The 14,665-nt window shown below is 43.3% G+C and overlaps 1 protein-coding gene across 1 annotated transcript in view; it reads right to left on the reverse strand.

Annotated features, from left to right (window-relative positions):
- Positions 1-1,421: 1,421 nt before the first annotated feature.
- Positions 1,422-14,665, reverse strand: part of LOC124135067 (reelin-like) — a 123,035-nt gene continuing 109,791 nt past the window's right edge. Inside the window, exons 51-59 of the mRNA XM_048396870.1 lie at positions 14,016-14,122; positions 12,309-12,544; positions 10,496-10,657; positions 9,366-9,604; positions 6,858-7,012; positions 5,771-5,987; positions 3,867-3,981; positions 2,722-2,900; positions 1,422-2,189 (exon numbers count right to left, since the gene is read on the reverse strand). Coding sequence (XP_048252827.1) covers positions 2,147-2,189; positions 2,722-2,900; positions 3,867-3,981; positions 5,771-5,987; positions 6,858-7,012; positions 9,366-9,604; positions 10,496-10,657; positions 12,309-12,544; positions 14,016-14,122 — 1,453 coding nt within the window. The 3' untranslated portion in view covers positions 1,422-2,146. The remainder of the gene's footprint in view (positions 2,190-2,721; positions 2,901-3,866; positions 3,982-5,770; positions 5,988-6,857; positions 7,013-9,365; positions 9,605-10,495; positions 10,658-12,308; positions 12,545-14,015; positions 14,123-14,665) is intronic.

A 14,665-nucleotide genomic window follows, 5' to 3' on the forward strand; every position in this document is an offset into this window, starting at 1 on the left:
TCAGCAATATTCCAGCTATGTGATGGTGGTCTGTAAATAATCGAGTCTAGACCAGACAATCCAGCGATTGACATCATGAGCATCGATCTACACAATTGGGATACAATGACATGCATCAATGTAGAAAATAGGAACTGCATGAGCAATAAGTGTCAATCGGTCAAAAATATACTGAACTGCAAAAGAAACGTCACCATGGATAGATTATGAGAAACCTTATTTGTCCAAACACTGTAAACATACTTTGAGACATATTAAAAAGATGAAACTTGGCAAAACTGATCATCAAGGTTGAAATTAAAATGTCAAATGTGAAACACAACACTAGTCTCTGTGAAAATGGCATCACAAGTCAGTATCTCGTGTGTCCGCCATGTGCATCGATAACTGCCATGCAACGTCGATACATGGAATGGATGAGTGTGCTCGTAAATCGTCGACGCACGGTGTCCGCACTAATGTGTCGCTGGTGTATCCCCATGGTCTGCCGAGCAGTTTCCGCAGCAGTAACAAAGCGATCTTGAAGATCTGTCGCACAATCCCTTGGCCTTCCACTACGTGGTCGGTCATCTGTAGTGTTGGTGGTCTGGTACCGTTGCTTGAGCCTGTATATGGTCCTCAGGTGGACTTAAAATGCATTGGCTACTTGCTGGGCAGTTTCAATCGTCCAAGGGCTTGGTGTCGCTGATTTCTTGTCGATCTTGGCATGTGGTAGCAATTCAATAACGAATGCATGTAATCCAATCTGGGTGGATTTTTATGTGGCAAGAAATGGGGGAACGCATGCGCATTTCAATTTGCACGGAACTCACGTGCATCGCGTTCCCATGGCCGTTGCCGTGATGCGTTTGGGTGATCGGTTTCATTGTCATCTGCTTTGTTTTTATATCATCAAATTTCATTTTTCCACATAACTTTTCATGCAATGTTACGTGGGGTGATGTTTCTTTTGCAGTTCAGTATATATAGATGCCTGTGTTGCAGGATGTTGCAGTACAATATTTTGCCAATTCACAGCCCTCGTGCTGAGAAACCAAGGGTTAGGCCATTTTTTAATTCGATCCTAACATGGCTAAGGCACGTAACTGGTCAACAAATTGAGGGATTTAAGGCCACTTAGTCCCTCCTGCCCCCTTAATGTTTGTTTTTTTGTTGTTTAAAACAGCACTCTGCAATATTCCAGCCAGATGACGTCAGTAAATAATCTAATCTGGAAGAGACAGTCTCGTGACTGATATCACAAGCATTGATCTGAGCAATTGGGATACAATGACATGCATCAACCAAGTCGCTGAGCTTGACCACCGATCCTGTTAGTCGCCTCAAGCATGGGCTACTGAAGACCAGTTCTAACCCAGATCTTCCCAGGGTTGTCCCCTCATTAGCAATGACAAGAACATACAACAAAGTGTTATCAAGACTAAAAGAATGAACATTTAATGACTTAACATGTTTCTAATAGTATATACAATTCTACTTCCGTAGTTTGGCAACAGGGTTTGTTTTGTCGTAATAATCAAAACATGCATCACAAGAATACTGAATTAAAGACTGGTCACTAAACTATTGAAGATGGGTCGTTGGGAGGAACTTGCGAGGGGTCACACAAAAATAAAATAGGTTCGGGGGGGACGTGTAAAACAGTCATTTTTTTGTTAAAATATGAAAAATATAAGGTATAAGTATTTTTAATAAGAAACATATTTTGCACAAGTTGGGTAATGAAAGAAAAGACAAATTTCTCCACCTATGTACCTGAACAATATTGACCAGAGGCTGGATATTAAAGGACTTTAAATTTTCTAATTGGTAACCTGTAAACTCTTGCCAATCTGTATACAAGGACTATATAAACTTACATAACTGATTTTGTACATCTGAATGTAGTTCATAGCACTGTTGCAGAATAAGTAGGAATGACCTGTAATAGCTGGCCTGCGTTGTCCAGTCAGCAGTAGAAATATTTACATGTATCTACACAGCGGTGTATGTACACAATCCTTCACACGTCACATGCAGGGAGAGGCCATGGAGCCTAGATCGGGCCTTCGTGTCAGTTTCTAGGTACATTTCTGCACATATTGTGGTTCCTCAAATATTGTGACAACAGGTCTTGGTAGATATCCAGTTTGATGTTTCTCTTTAACTACTGTCTTGTCCATCTGTTCCTGACTTGATGAGATGGGCCACTGAAACAGAAGACAAGATACTAGTAAGGTCGCGTTGAATGAAACATAGGATTTCCATTCAAATCTCTTAAATATGTAGGGTGGGAGGTTTTACATGGGTTGTTTCACACATGGTACACAGACTTAAAGTGGGAATGTTGGTAGGACTGTGTATGTGTCATGTTTCATCATGTAAAGAAATAAGGGGACACACAGTGATTCCGACCCGTGAAGATCTGGGGTAGAATAGGTCTTCAGGAACCCATGCTTGCCGTAAAAGGCGACTATGACGGTCGTAAGAGGTGACAAAACGGGATCGGGTGGTCAGACTCGCTGACTTGGTTGAAGCATGTCATTGATCGATGCTCATGATCTCAATCACTGGATTGTCTTGTCCAGACTCGATTAATTACAGACTGCTACATATAGCTGAGAATATTGCTCAGTGCAGCGTAAAACAACAAACCAACAAACAACACAGTGATTCCATTTGTCTACAGCTAGACAAGGCTCATCAATAATACTTCTACAAGCTCCAGCAGATGATACTCACGAAATAATTTCTACTTTATCGATTGCCCATTGGTCTGCGCCAGCTCCATCATGTATTGGCTGCCACCACCGGAACTGAGTGCCCACGGCGCGGGCAGCGGAGGGGACGTCATACGCCATACGCCGTGGCCTCATGAAGTCTTCAGGATCATGGCGGGCTAGTAACTTCCAATCAGAACCCTGAAGTCGGAGCCAAGACTTTGTTAGTTTGTCAATGCAGTTATCACAACACGTTCAGATTGAACTCCTCATAACTCCTATATACTGCTTTCATCAGAATGTAAGTGTCATGAAAATTAATTTAACCATTTACAATAAAATGTTCGTTTAGACCCCGTTAATCGGGGACCATGCTTTCAGGATGACTTGGAGAAATGTACACCTGGAGAAAAGTAAGCATTGCTTATATATTTCCAAATATAATACACATTTTTATCTCACCTGACTTTGTGGCTTTTTTTTATTAGATTGTATTCTGTAGATCTTTTTATGACACAAGTTTGTTTCTAGTTACAGTTAAAGTGATGTTTGAGACATGCTTGTATTAGTCCCGAATTAAGTCTGGTTTTATAGTTCTAGCCCACTGAAATACAATACAGTTTATCATAGACACCCCACTCAGACACAGTATTGATTATACTGACTCTGAGCCATCCAGTCCTTGGTTTATTCCCTTAATGCTGAGCTCTAGGCAGGGTAACAACAAGTACCATCTTTTGGTATGACATGTTCTGAGATGAAGATGGGCGTGCAAGTGAAAATTTAGAGATCACATCGGCAGTATTTCATCCATAACATGACTAAAGGAATTTCTACATTAATAGTGAGTTATGTTTAACGCCACTTTTAACAGTATTCCAGTTCTATCACGGCGTGGGAGGAAAGCCTGAAGCGGTGCAGGTCCTAGACGTTTACCACTTCAGTGGAACCCACGAGCACGGGTGTGGTGCTGACAAACCTAGAAACATATTCAGGGCGAACTGGGATTCGAACCTACAATCATAGGTTTCTGGCATATCCAAAGGACGCAACTCTGCACAGCGAATCGCGGCGCCCTAGACAACTGGGCCACCCTAATACATAATAATACTCATGAGATGATGATCAAGATCGAGATGACTGCAACAGTGACGTAGTGTATCTCACCTTGTTGGTGGAGTACTGCAGCAGTACCCCTCTATAGTCAGGACCGCTGCCCAGACGAACGTTACAATTCTCTGTCTGAGCTTGACAACCTATTTGCATCACAAATATTATTTTCCTGGAACAAAAAAAAGTTTTAGTATATGTGAAATTATTGTGATGGCATTTCAAGTAATTTTTTATTCATTTGATACTTTGAGAAGACTTGTGAAAGGTTAATGTCTAATATCTGTAGTCTTGTGAAGCCAGAAGGATACAGATAGCAAACCCAGATTAGTTGATGCTGCTGAAATGCTACTTTAAGTTTCATAAATGTACAGACAAAAAACAAATCTGCAAAAGCAGTAGAGCTGATAGGGTCACTCTTGATCAGTTTACCTTTGATATGTGCCCTGGGTATATATATATATATATATTGAGTTGTTCCCATATTTTCATTGGTTTACAGCATATTCTACCATGAACTTGGAAAATACTCGATTTTGACTGGTCAATCAGAGGTACAAAATCAAAATAGACCCCCTCTGATTGAAACAGCCAATTTGCGGCCACATCACCGCGGAAGCTAATTATTTTTGAATGGTACTTATTTTACAGTCACTGTTGGTAGGCATATTTAAATAATTATTTTGTACAATTATAGGCTACAAAATGCAAAGTTACTACCATATTCAAAGGATGTGTGGCAATACATTTCGTGCAGAAAATACAAAAGAAATCTACATAAAACGTATTTCACATTTTGAGGACACCGGGCTTATGTTTTTCTATATATGACTGTGACATCATATGTTTTGCGTCACAATGACCGATATGATGTCGTAAAGTTGAAAGAAACCTTAGCAAGGCTTTTTTAGTTTTCTTAAGGGGTGCCAACTTCATGTTAGCTTACAATGTTGCTCATGCTTTCAATGCCTTTCGTAAGTACAAGTGAAGTTTTACGATGAAAACAAACTGCTTGAGCATATAGAGCACCATATATTGTTTAAAGGCTGTTGTCGATGTTTCCATAAATTCTGATCCTCAACCTTCTCAAAACACTGGACTCAACCCATGCCATTTCACTCAATACATTTGCTAACACCAAATAGCTCTCGTTTTATTTAGTCATGGTAGCATGGAGATAAACATATCGTGTTTTCAATGTAGAGCTAGGTTACCTGTAGATTTAACTGTGCTAAATTTAACACCTGAAACCTTGTGCCACGCGTTTGGTTCCAAATTCACATTAACATGGTTACATCTACAGGTATCAATCTCTACATTGACACCTCATCAGCATCAAAATCACATTAATAGTAGCAGTCAAAGGACCTATAGGCTGGAATGAACACTGCAACTTGCTAACTCTAATCCAGGTCTGTCGGTCGGTCGGTTTGTTGTTTAAGGACGCACTCAGCAATATTCCAGCTATATGATGGCGGTCTGTAAATAATCGAGTCTGGACAAGACAATCCAGTCATATATATCATGAGCATTGATCCACGCAATTGGAATCAATGACATGCATCAACCAAGTCAGTGAGCCTGACAACCAGATCCCGTTGCTAACCTTTTACAACAAGCATAGTCGCCTTTTACTGCAAGCATGGTTGCTGAAGACCTATTCTACCCCGGATATTCACGGGTCCTCTAATCCAGGACCAGTGAAGATCTGGATAGAGAATAGGGCTTCAGCAACCAATGCTTGTTGTAATAGGCAACTCACAGGATCAACTGGTCAGGCTCGCTGACTTGGTTGATGCACGTCATCATATCCCAAATTTGTGGATCGATGCTCATGATGTCAATCACTGGACTGTCTGATCCAGTCTCGATTATTTACAGACCACCGTCATATAGCCAGAATAGTGCAGCGATAAAACAACAAACAAACAAAACAAGCAAATATAATCCAGGAAACTCACACAGCTGATGTCATATCCATCTCTGCAGTCACCGCCTGTCGTGTGCCACAGTCATTGAAATACAGCGTCTTTCCATGAGCATATGGCAGCAGTGCCCCGCATCCAAACCCTATGCCCCCTCCTGTCACTGCAGCCCAGTGTGCGGAGAATATCCCGCCTTCAAACGATTCAAACATTCGGCTGGGGAGCTCACGTCTGCTCGGCCGACAGGTCGGACCTGAAACACCCACGTAGTAAGAACCCTGAGGATGGTGCCTGTCTACAGTGAACAGCCTGCTGGTTAAGCTGTTTAGAACCCTCCCAGGACTCCCTGCATTATATACTACTCAAAAGAAGTTAAGAACACTCGATTCTTTCATATTACTATAGTTAATATGTCATGCGATGAATCGGGTGTTCTATAACTTCTTTTGAGTAGTATATAACAGTCTATACTGAGGAGGTAAACAACACATTTTTCAGTCTGTATTGTGTATTACTCTGTAATAGCTTTATATTGGTTGATCCATATCACGTGACAAAATAAAAAAATTCAGTGCTGAAAACTGACTTGAAAACTGACTTGGGGTGTCATATGACTCTCTGTACACTGGCTTTATCGCACATGCAAAATGTCTCATATTATTGACAGGTACATGACAAACATTGGTCAGTACTCCTCTGATTGTGCCTATTCATGAAATGAACTTCAGTCAGTGAGTGAGTGAAGTAGGTTTACGCCACATACAGCAATATCCCACATGCAACCACATAAGATCTAAGTTAGTCTGGAAGCTCATCCGGTAAATTACATTTTGCACAGGACGTTATTACTCTGAAGCCATGGCTCGTTAATCCAGACATTTGCTGAACAGGATGATTTCATGAGGAAAAAATCCAACCAGGGTTTCACTTGGACGGAGTGTAATAAGTCTGGACTATCAATTCTGACGACACTATATATGGTCAATACCTGGGATATCCAAAATCCTTGCACAGTACAGGGTATCGTGTCATATTTTGGAAAGCTTTTATTTCTGTATCAAGTAGAACAGACCCACATGTAACCGTGGCCTTGATTTACTTTAGAGACGGAAGATGAACAAACCATGATATCCCTCATCACAGAGGCAGCGGCCATGTTGGCAGTCTCCACGCCCACTACACAGGTTCTGACACTTCTCCCCCACATAGATGTCGTCCAGTGCCCAACCCGTAGAATCCGAGTCTCGTGTTGACTGAATCCACCGGAATCGAGTCGAGCTGGAATGCAGAATTGGGATTTGTTGAAATTCTACCGACAGCTCTTCCTCTATTATCCAGTATATTTACTCCATTCTATTATGATAAATACCCTTGCCAAAATTGCCACCAGGCGAATCAAATAACACGACGCAATCAAATTACTCACATAGATGGAGATCGTGACGTCATTTATATGTAGAAGCTAAATAAGTACACAGACATACAGAGTACTCACCCCGAGAAGACCCTGTCTGCTTTCTACTCACACGAGGAAGACCCTGTCTGACCCCTACTCACCCTGAGAAGACCCTGTCTGACCCCTACTCTGAAGACCCTGTCTGAGCCCTACTCACCTTGAGAAGACCCTGTCTCAGCCCTACTCACCCTGAGAAGACCCTGTCTGACCCCTACTCTGAAGACCCTGTCTGAGCCCTACTCACCCTGAGAAGACCTTGTCTGACCCCTACTCACCCCAAGAAGACCCTGTCTGACCCCTACTCACCCTGAGAAGTCCCTGTCTGACCCCTACTCTGAAGACCCTGTATGAGTCCTACTCACCTTGAGAAGACCCTGTCTGACCCCTACTCACTCTGAGAAGACCCTGCATGACCCCTACTCTCAAGACCATGTCTGACCCCTACTCTGAAGACCCTGTCTGAACCCTACTCTGAAGACCCTGTCTGAGCCCTACTCACCCCAAGAAGACCCTGTCTGGCCCCTACTCACCCCAAGAAGACCCTGTCTGACCCCTACTCACCCCAAGAAGACCCTGTCTGACCCTACTCACCCCAAGAAGACCCTGTCTGACCCCTACTCACCCCAAGAAGACCCTGTCTGACCCCTACTCTGAAGACCCTGTCTGAGCCCTACTCACCTTGAGAAGACCCTGTCTCAGCCCTACTCACCCTGAGAAGACCCTGTCTGACCCCTACTCTGAAGACCCTGTCTGAGCCCTACTCACCCTGAGAAGACCTTGTCTGACCCCTACTCACCCCAAGAAGACCCTGTCTGACCCCTACTCACCCTGAGAAGTCCCTGTCTGACCCCTACTCTGAAGACCCTGTATGAGCCCTACTCACCTTGAGAAGACCCTGTCTGACCCCTACTCACTCTGAGAAGACCCTGCATGACCCCTACTCTCAAGACCATGTCTGACCCCTACTCTGAAGACCCTGTCTGAACCCTACTCTGAAGACCCTGTCTTAGCCCTACTCACCCCAAGAAGACCCTGTCTGACCCCTACTCACCCCAAGAAGACCCTGTCTGACCCCTACTCACCCCAAGAAGACCCTGTCTGACCCTACTCACCCCAAGAAGACCCTGTCTGACCCCTACTCACCCCAAGAAGACCCTGTCTGACCCCTACTCACCCCAAGAAGACCCTGTCTGACCCAGACTCACCCTGAGAAGACCCTGTCTGACCCAGACTCACCCCATGAAGACCCTGTCTGACCCCTTCTCACCCTGAGAAGACCCTGTCTGACCCCTTCTCACCCTGAGAAGACCCTGTCTGAGCCCTACTCACCCCAAGGAGACCCTGTCTGACCCCTACTCACTCCAAGAAGACCCTGTCTGACCCCTACTCTGAAGACCCTGTCTGACCCCTACTGACCCCAAGAAGACCCTGTCTGACCCCTACTCATCACAAGAAGACCCTGTCTGACCCCTACTCTGAAGACCCTGTATGACCCCTACTCACCCAAAGAAGACCCTGTCTCACGCCTACTCACTCCGAGAAGACCCTGTCTAACCCCTACTCTGAAGACCCTGTATGACCCCTACTCACCCAGAGAAGACCCTGTCTCACCCTACTCACCCCAAGAAGACCCTGTCTAACCCCTACTCACCCCAAGAAGACCCTGTCTGACCCTACTCACCCCAAGAAGACCTGTCTGACCCCTACTCACCTTGAGAAGACCTTGTCTGACCCTGACTCACCCCATGAAGACCCTGTCTGACCCTACTCACCCCAAGAAGACCCTGTCTGACCCCTACTCACCTTGAGAAGACCCTGTCTGACCCCGACTTACCCCATGAAGACCCTGTCTGACCCCTTCTCACCTTGAGAAGACCCTGTCTGACCCCTTCTCACCCTGAGAAGACCTTGTCTGACCCCTACTCACCCTGAGAAGACCCTGTCTGACCCCTACTCACCCCAAGAAGACTCTGTCTGACCCCTTCTCACATTGAGAAGACCCTGTCTGACCCCAACTCACCCCAAGAAGACCCTGTCTGACCCCTACTCACCCTGAGAAGACCCTGTCTGACCCCTACTCACCCCAAGAAGACCCTGTCTCACCCCTACTCACCCCGAGAAGACCCTGTCTCACCCCTTCTCACCCCGAGAAGGCCCTATCTGACCCCTACTCACCCCGAGAAGGCCCTGTCTGGGAGACTGATGGTTACTCTGGTCCAGGCAGGGAAGTCCGACAGGGTGAAGACGCTGGCCTGGTGGTGGACCTGGGGGCGACACTCCATCTGGTTGTTGTCTGGGAGACACAGCTGCCGCACCAGATGCCAGCGCCCTGACTGGGGATTCTTATTGTACTCCAGGCGGATCGGGGCGTGCTCCTCGCAGACATTGTAGTGCTGGTTGCAACCGACCACGATCTGCAGATATCAGACATTGTAACATATGCATGAAGCAATCAAACTCCACACACAGATTGATCAGAGGTCCTGAAAGACCTGATAGCAGCTGTACCGGCCACACACACAAACCAATCAATGATGATCATCAAGGGCCATAAAGAGAGATGTAAATCTATTTTCAACAGCAGGTGATTCTTACCACGAGTGAGTGATTGGATTTAACACCACTTTACTTTACAGTATTATCAGTAATACTGGATGTTCATAAGATTGGGGAAATCCATTGGCTCAAGTATAGATTGAATCTAAGATTCGAACCCCCAATCATAGATTCTGGCATATGTCTAAGGGGCACAACTCTGCACAGGAAACTGTGGGACCTTAGATGACTAGGCCATTGGTAGATCAAGTCATTGCACCAGATGAATGTAAACAAAGAGTAACTATTTCACCTACTGCCAGCATAGATAAAGTTTGCAGAAGCCAACATCACCATCAATATCGGCACCAACATCACCATCAATATCGGCACCAACATCACCATCAATATCGGCACCAACATCACCATCAATATCGGCACCACCATCACCATCAATATCGAGTCATCTAGATTGTTTGTTTGTTGTTTAAGACTGCACTTGGCAATATAACAGCTATGTGGCTAGCCTTTTAACAATCTTGTCGAGACAACCAATTTATTGATATCATAACCAGCAATCACACTGAGGTACGATGACAACCAAGTCACTGAGTCTGATCAACCAATCCACTGATCCATGATCAACCAAGTCTCATCTTACAACCAGCATAGGTTGCTGGAGACCTATTCTAACCCTGAATCCCAAAAGGGGACATATCTACTGCTGTCGTCACAAATAATTGAATAAGTTTCAAATGTTCATGTGTCACCTTGAACTGCAGCATGTATCCGGTCTGCACGATGAGCTGGTTGGTGGTAAAAGCCCGGACTCCCGACCCCTCCTGGTACGACAGAGCGCCATCGGTCTTGGAGCAGACGCCACTCTCTACTTTGCCGTGCGGACTGAACTCATAGTCTGAGGAGTCATCTTGCTGTCAGGAGATGAGGAAAATACAATACACAAAGCCACAATTGAATACACACAGCAACAATCCAATACACACAACAATCCAATATACACAGCAACAATCCAATACACACAGCAACAATCCAATACACACAGCAACAATCCAATACACACAACAATCCAATACACACAGCAACAATCCAATACACACAGCAACAATCCAATACACAAAGCAACAATCCAATACACACAGCAACAATCCAATACACAAAGCAACAATACAATACACATAGCAACAATCCAATACACACAGCAACAATCCAATACACAAAGCAACAATCCAATACACACAGCAACAATCCAATACACAAAGCAACAATCCAATACACACAGCAACAATCCAATACACACAGCGACAATCCAATACACAAAGCAACAATCCAATACACACAGCAACAATCCAATACACACAGCAAATATCATATACACACAGCAACAATCCAATACACAAAGCAACAATCCAATACACACAGCAACAATCCAATACACACAGCAACAATCCAATACACACAGCAACAATCAAATACACAAAGCAACAATCCAATACACACAGCAACAATCCAATACACACAGCAACAATCAAATACACAAAGCAACAATCCAATACACACAGCAACAATCCAATACACAAAGCAACAATCCAATACACACAGCGACAATCCAATACACACACACACAATCCAATACACACACAAACACTCCAATACACAAAGCAACAATCAAATACACACAGCAACAATCCAATACACACAGCAACAATCCAATACACACACAAACAATCCATTACACACACAAACACTCCAATACACACTCACACAAACAATCCAATACACAGCAACAATCCAATACACACACAAACAAACCAATACACACACAAACACTCCAATACACACTCACACAAACAATCCAATACACAGCAACAATCCAATACACACACAAACAAACCATTACACACACAAACACTCCAATACACACTCACACAAACAATCCAATACACAGCAACAATCCAATACACACACAAACAAACCAATACACACACAAACAATCCAATACACACACAGCAACAATCCAATACACACAAACACAAACAATCCAATACACACACAAACAATCCAATACACACACAAACAATCCAATACCAACACAAGCAATCCAATACACACAGCAACAATCCAATACACACACAAACAATCCAAGACACACAGCTACAATCCAATACACACACCTACAATCCAAGACACACACCTACAATCCAAGACACACAGCAACAATCCAAGACACCCAGCAACAATCCAAGACACACAGCTACAATCCAAGACACACAGCTACAATCCAAGACACACAGCAACAATCCAAGACACACAGCTACAATCCAATACACACACCTACAATGTAAAATACACAGCAACAATCCAAGACACACAGCAACAATCCAATAGACACAGCAGCAACAATCCAATACACACACCTACAATGTAATATACACAGCAACAATCCAAGACACACAGCTACAATCCAAGACACACAGCAACAACAATCCAAGACACACAGCAACAATCCAATAGACACAGGAACAATCCAAGACACGCATGTAAGGTAGTAAAGTAGTACTATACCGGCATGGAGAGGTTGAAGGTGTGGAGGAACTGACTGGGGTTGATCTCGGTCCCGCCCACCAGGACATTGTCCAGTGCCCACAGGGGGAGCTCCATCTGAGGGTCGGAGGGCAGCGGCTGCCACCACCGAAACCGCGTGCTCTCTGTCCTCGCGGCCTCTGGCAAGGGGAGGTAATCCTGACGTGGTGTGAGGTATGTGGCATAATCCAGTGTGTGCAGTGAGGTCCAGGAGATGCCTGTAGGAACGAGGTAGAACTACATACAACACCAGCTTTCCCTGATTGCAGTCATGATCAACAACCAAGTGTCAAGCACATTTAACTCATTAGGCTACCCACCACAATAGACAACAAAAACAAATACATATTGTTTCACAATTTCTGCACATTTTGGTTCAAATCAGTAACCAGCTGATGTCCACATAATCTCAAGTTGCCAAAAGTTAAACGATTATGATGACATAACAAGAGTATTTATGGATGTCAACATCTTTATTATGAGGAACACAACGTTTCGGAGTTTATACTTACTCCTTCATCAGGTCAAATTCCTTATGGGTATCACTTCTAAATGCCTTTCAAAGACTCATTATCATGACTGTTGTTCTTGCTGTTGTGTCTGAGCGGGCATATTATTTAAGTAAAACTGATGCAACTATAGGTCATTATGGAAAATTATACGGAAATTATACTTCAACTACAACATGGTTCAAGTCGGAGAAATCACTCCAATCTGTTGGTTCCAAAAGTAGAATCAACAGATGCTCACGTTTTCTCCATTACAGACAACAGACCAATCTACCAATGGTTTGTGTATGCTTATGATTATTTCAGATTCCGGACCACTCAAAAATAACACACATGACTTCATGTATGACAGCTCTTTATCAGTTTAATAGACTTCGCTCATCAGTTCTTCCATCGGTTCATGATCCATTTTATCATAAAACATTTCTGTAATATCCTACATGTGAAACATTTGTATTTCATACTATGCAGTGGGTGGGGTGTCTATTGCCATTACGGTAGTGAACAAAGTACTGAAACATTGTTTATCATATTATTGTATTTATGATTTGTTTTGTTTGTTTGTTTGTAGTTTAACACTGCACTCAGCAATATTCCAGATATATGACGGCGGTCTGTAAGTACCGTATATTGCTGTGTATAAGGCGAGTTTTTGTACCTAGAATTAGGGGGCTTCAAGGGTGGAAGAGTTTTGATGTTTTATTTCCCAACACAAAGACATTACTGTGAGAACGTAACACCGGAAATACCATGTCAACAAATCCATACTGTAGTACATAAACTAATCATGTAATTACACTGTCTGGTTATAAATAGTGTTCATTGTAAATCTGGACTTATGTTTGTAATCTATCTTATTAATTTTCTCCAAAGTTTCATTCAATATTGTTTACATTCATTTCGGCGAAATCGTATGTGAAGCGATCGAACGATCACACAACTCACCGTTATTTACAGCAACCATGGTCAGATTACTGCTATTGACGGTATTACAAATTTCAGAGGTTAAAACGTCATTTGATAAATCCTTCAAACAAATCAAATTGAAGCAGATAGTTTTTCAATTTACAATTTATAATATATACTATTCAAAGAAAGTTAAAGAACACCTAATTTTGTTTAATTACAGTGTTATAGTCTTCAGCTTCGGATTACATGTGTGAAACTTAGCCTACAGTACCTCCATCCACTGAGAACTGAAGCAGGACGCTCTGGTCACGGGAACTGGGCAGGTAGCACCCGGGGCGGATACTCTGGCCGCCGATCATCGCCGTGTACTGCATGAACCTGTCAAACATGGGAGTCGGTGTAGATTATCTGACCCAAGTGGATGGCGTAAGCCTCAAGCATTTCATGAGGCAATTAGTGTTTGTTTGTTGGGGACAGATAATCTATATTTTTGGGGTTCAAAAGGAAAATGTAGAAAGACATATTGAATGTCATCCCCAAGAAACTCCACTGACGTCAGTCTGTTGTTCAGATGACAGGATGTTATCGAATTGTGATGTCATGAACATATTTATAGATGACATCATATCTCCAATAAAGCATGATGTGATGTCATATCACTTCAACTGGCCAATGCATGGAGAATCACTAAAATGGCCATGTGCAAGCATCAGGAAGTTATCACACTTGTTGTATCCAGGTGGGAAGTAGTGTTGTGTTTTGCCCAGTGAGCAGTATTAGGTTTACCACAGCATCCTACTGAGGTGATAAATGTTATGTGCATCAGATTTGTGGGTTGTATTGGGTATTCAATGCCCAGAAACTTCATTTGGAACTGACAGTGTTATACTCAATAAAACTTGAAAATCTGAAAACCCATGT

Source organism: Haliotis rufescens, unplaced genomic scaffold (assembly GCF_023055435.1).
Source record: "Haliotis rufescens isolate VD_foot unplaced genomic scaffold, xgHalRufe1.0.p SCAF_16, whole genome shotgun sequence".
NCBI lineage: Eukaryota > Metazoa > Mollusca > Gastropoda > Lepetellida > Haliotidae > Haliotis > Haliotis rufescens.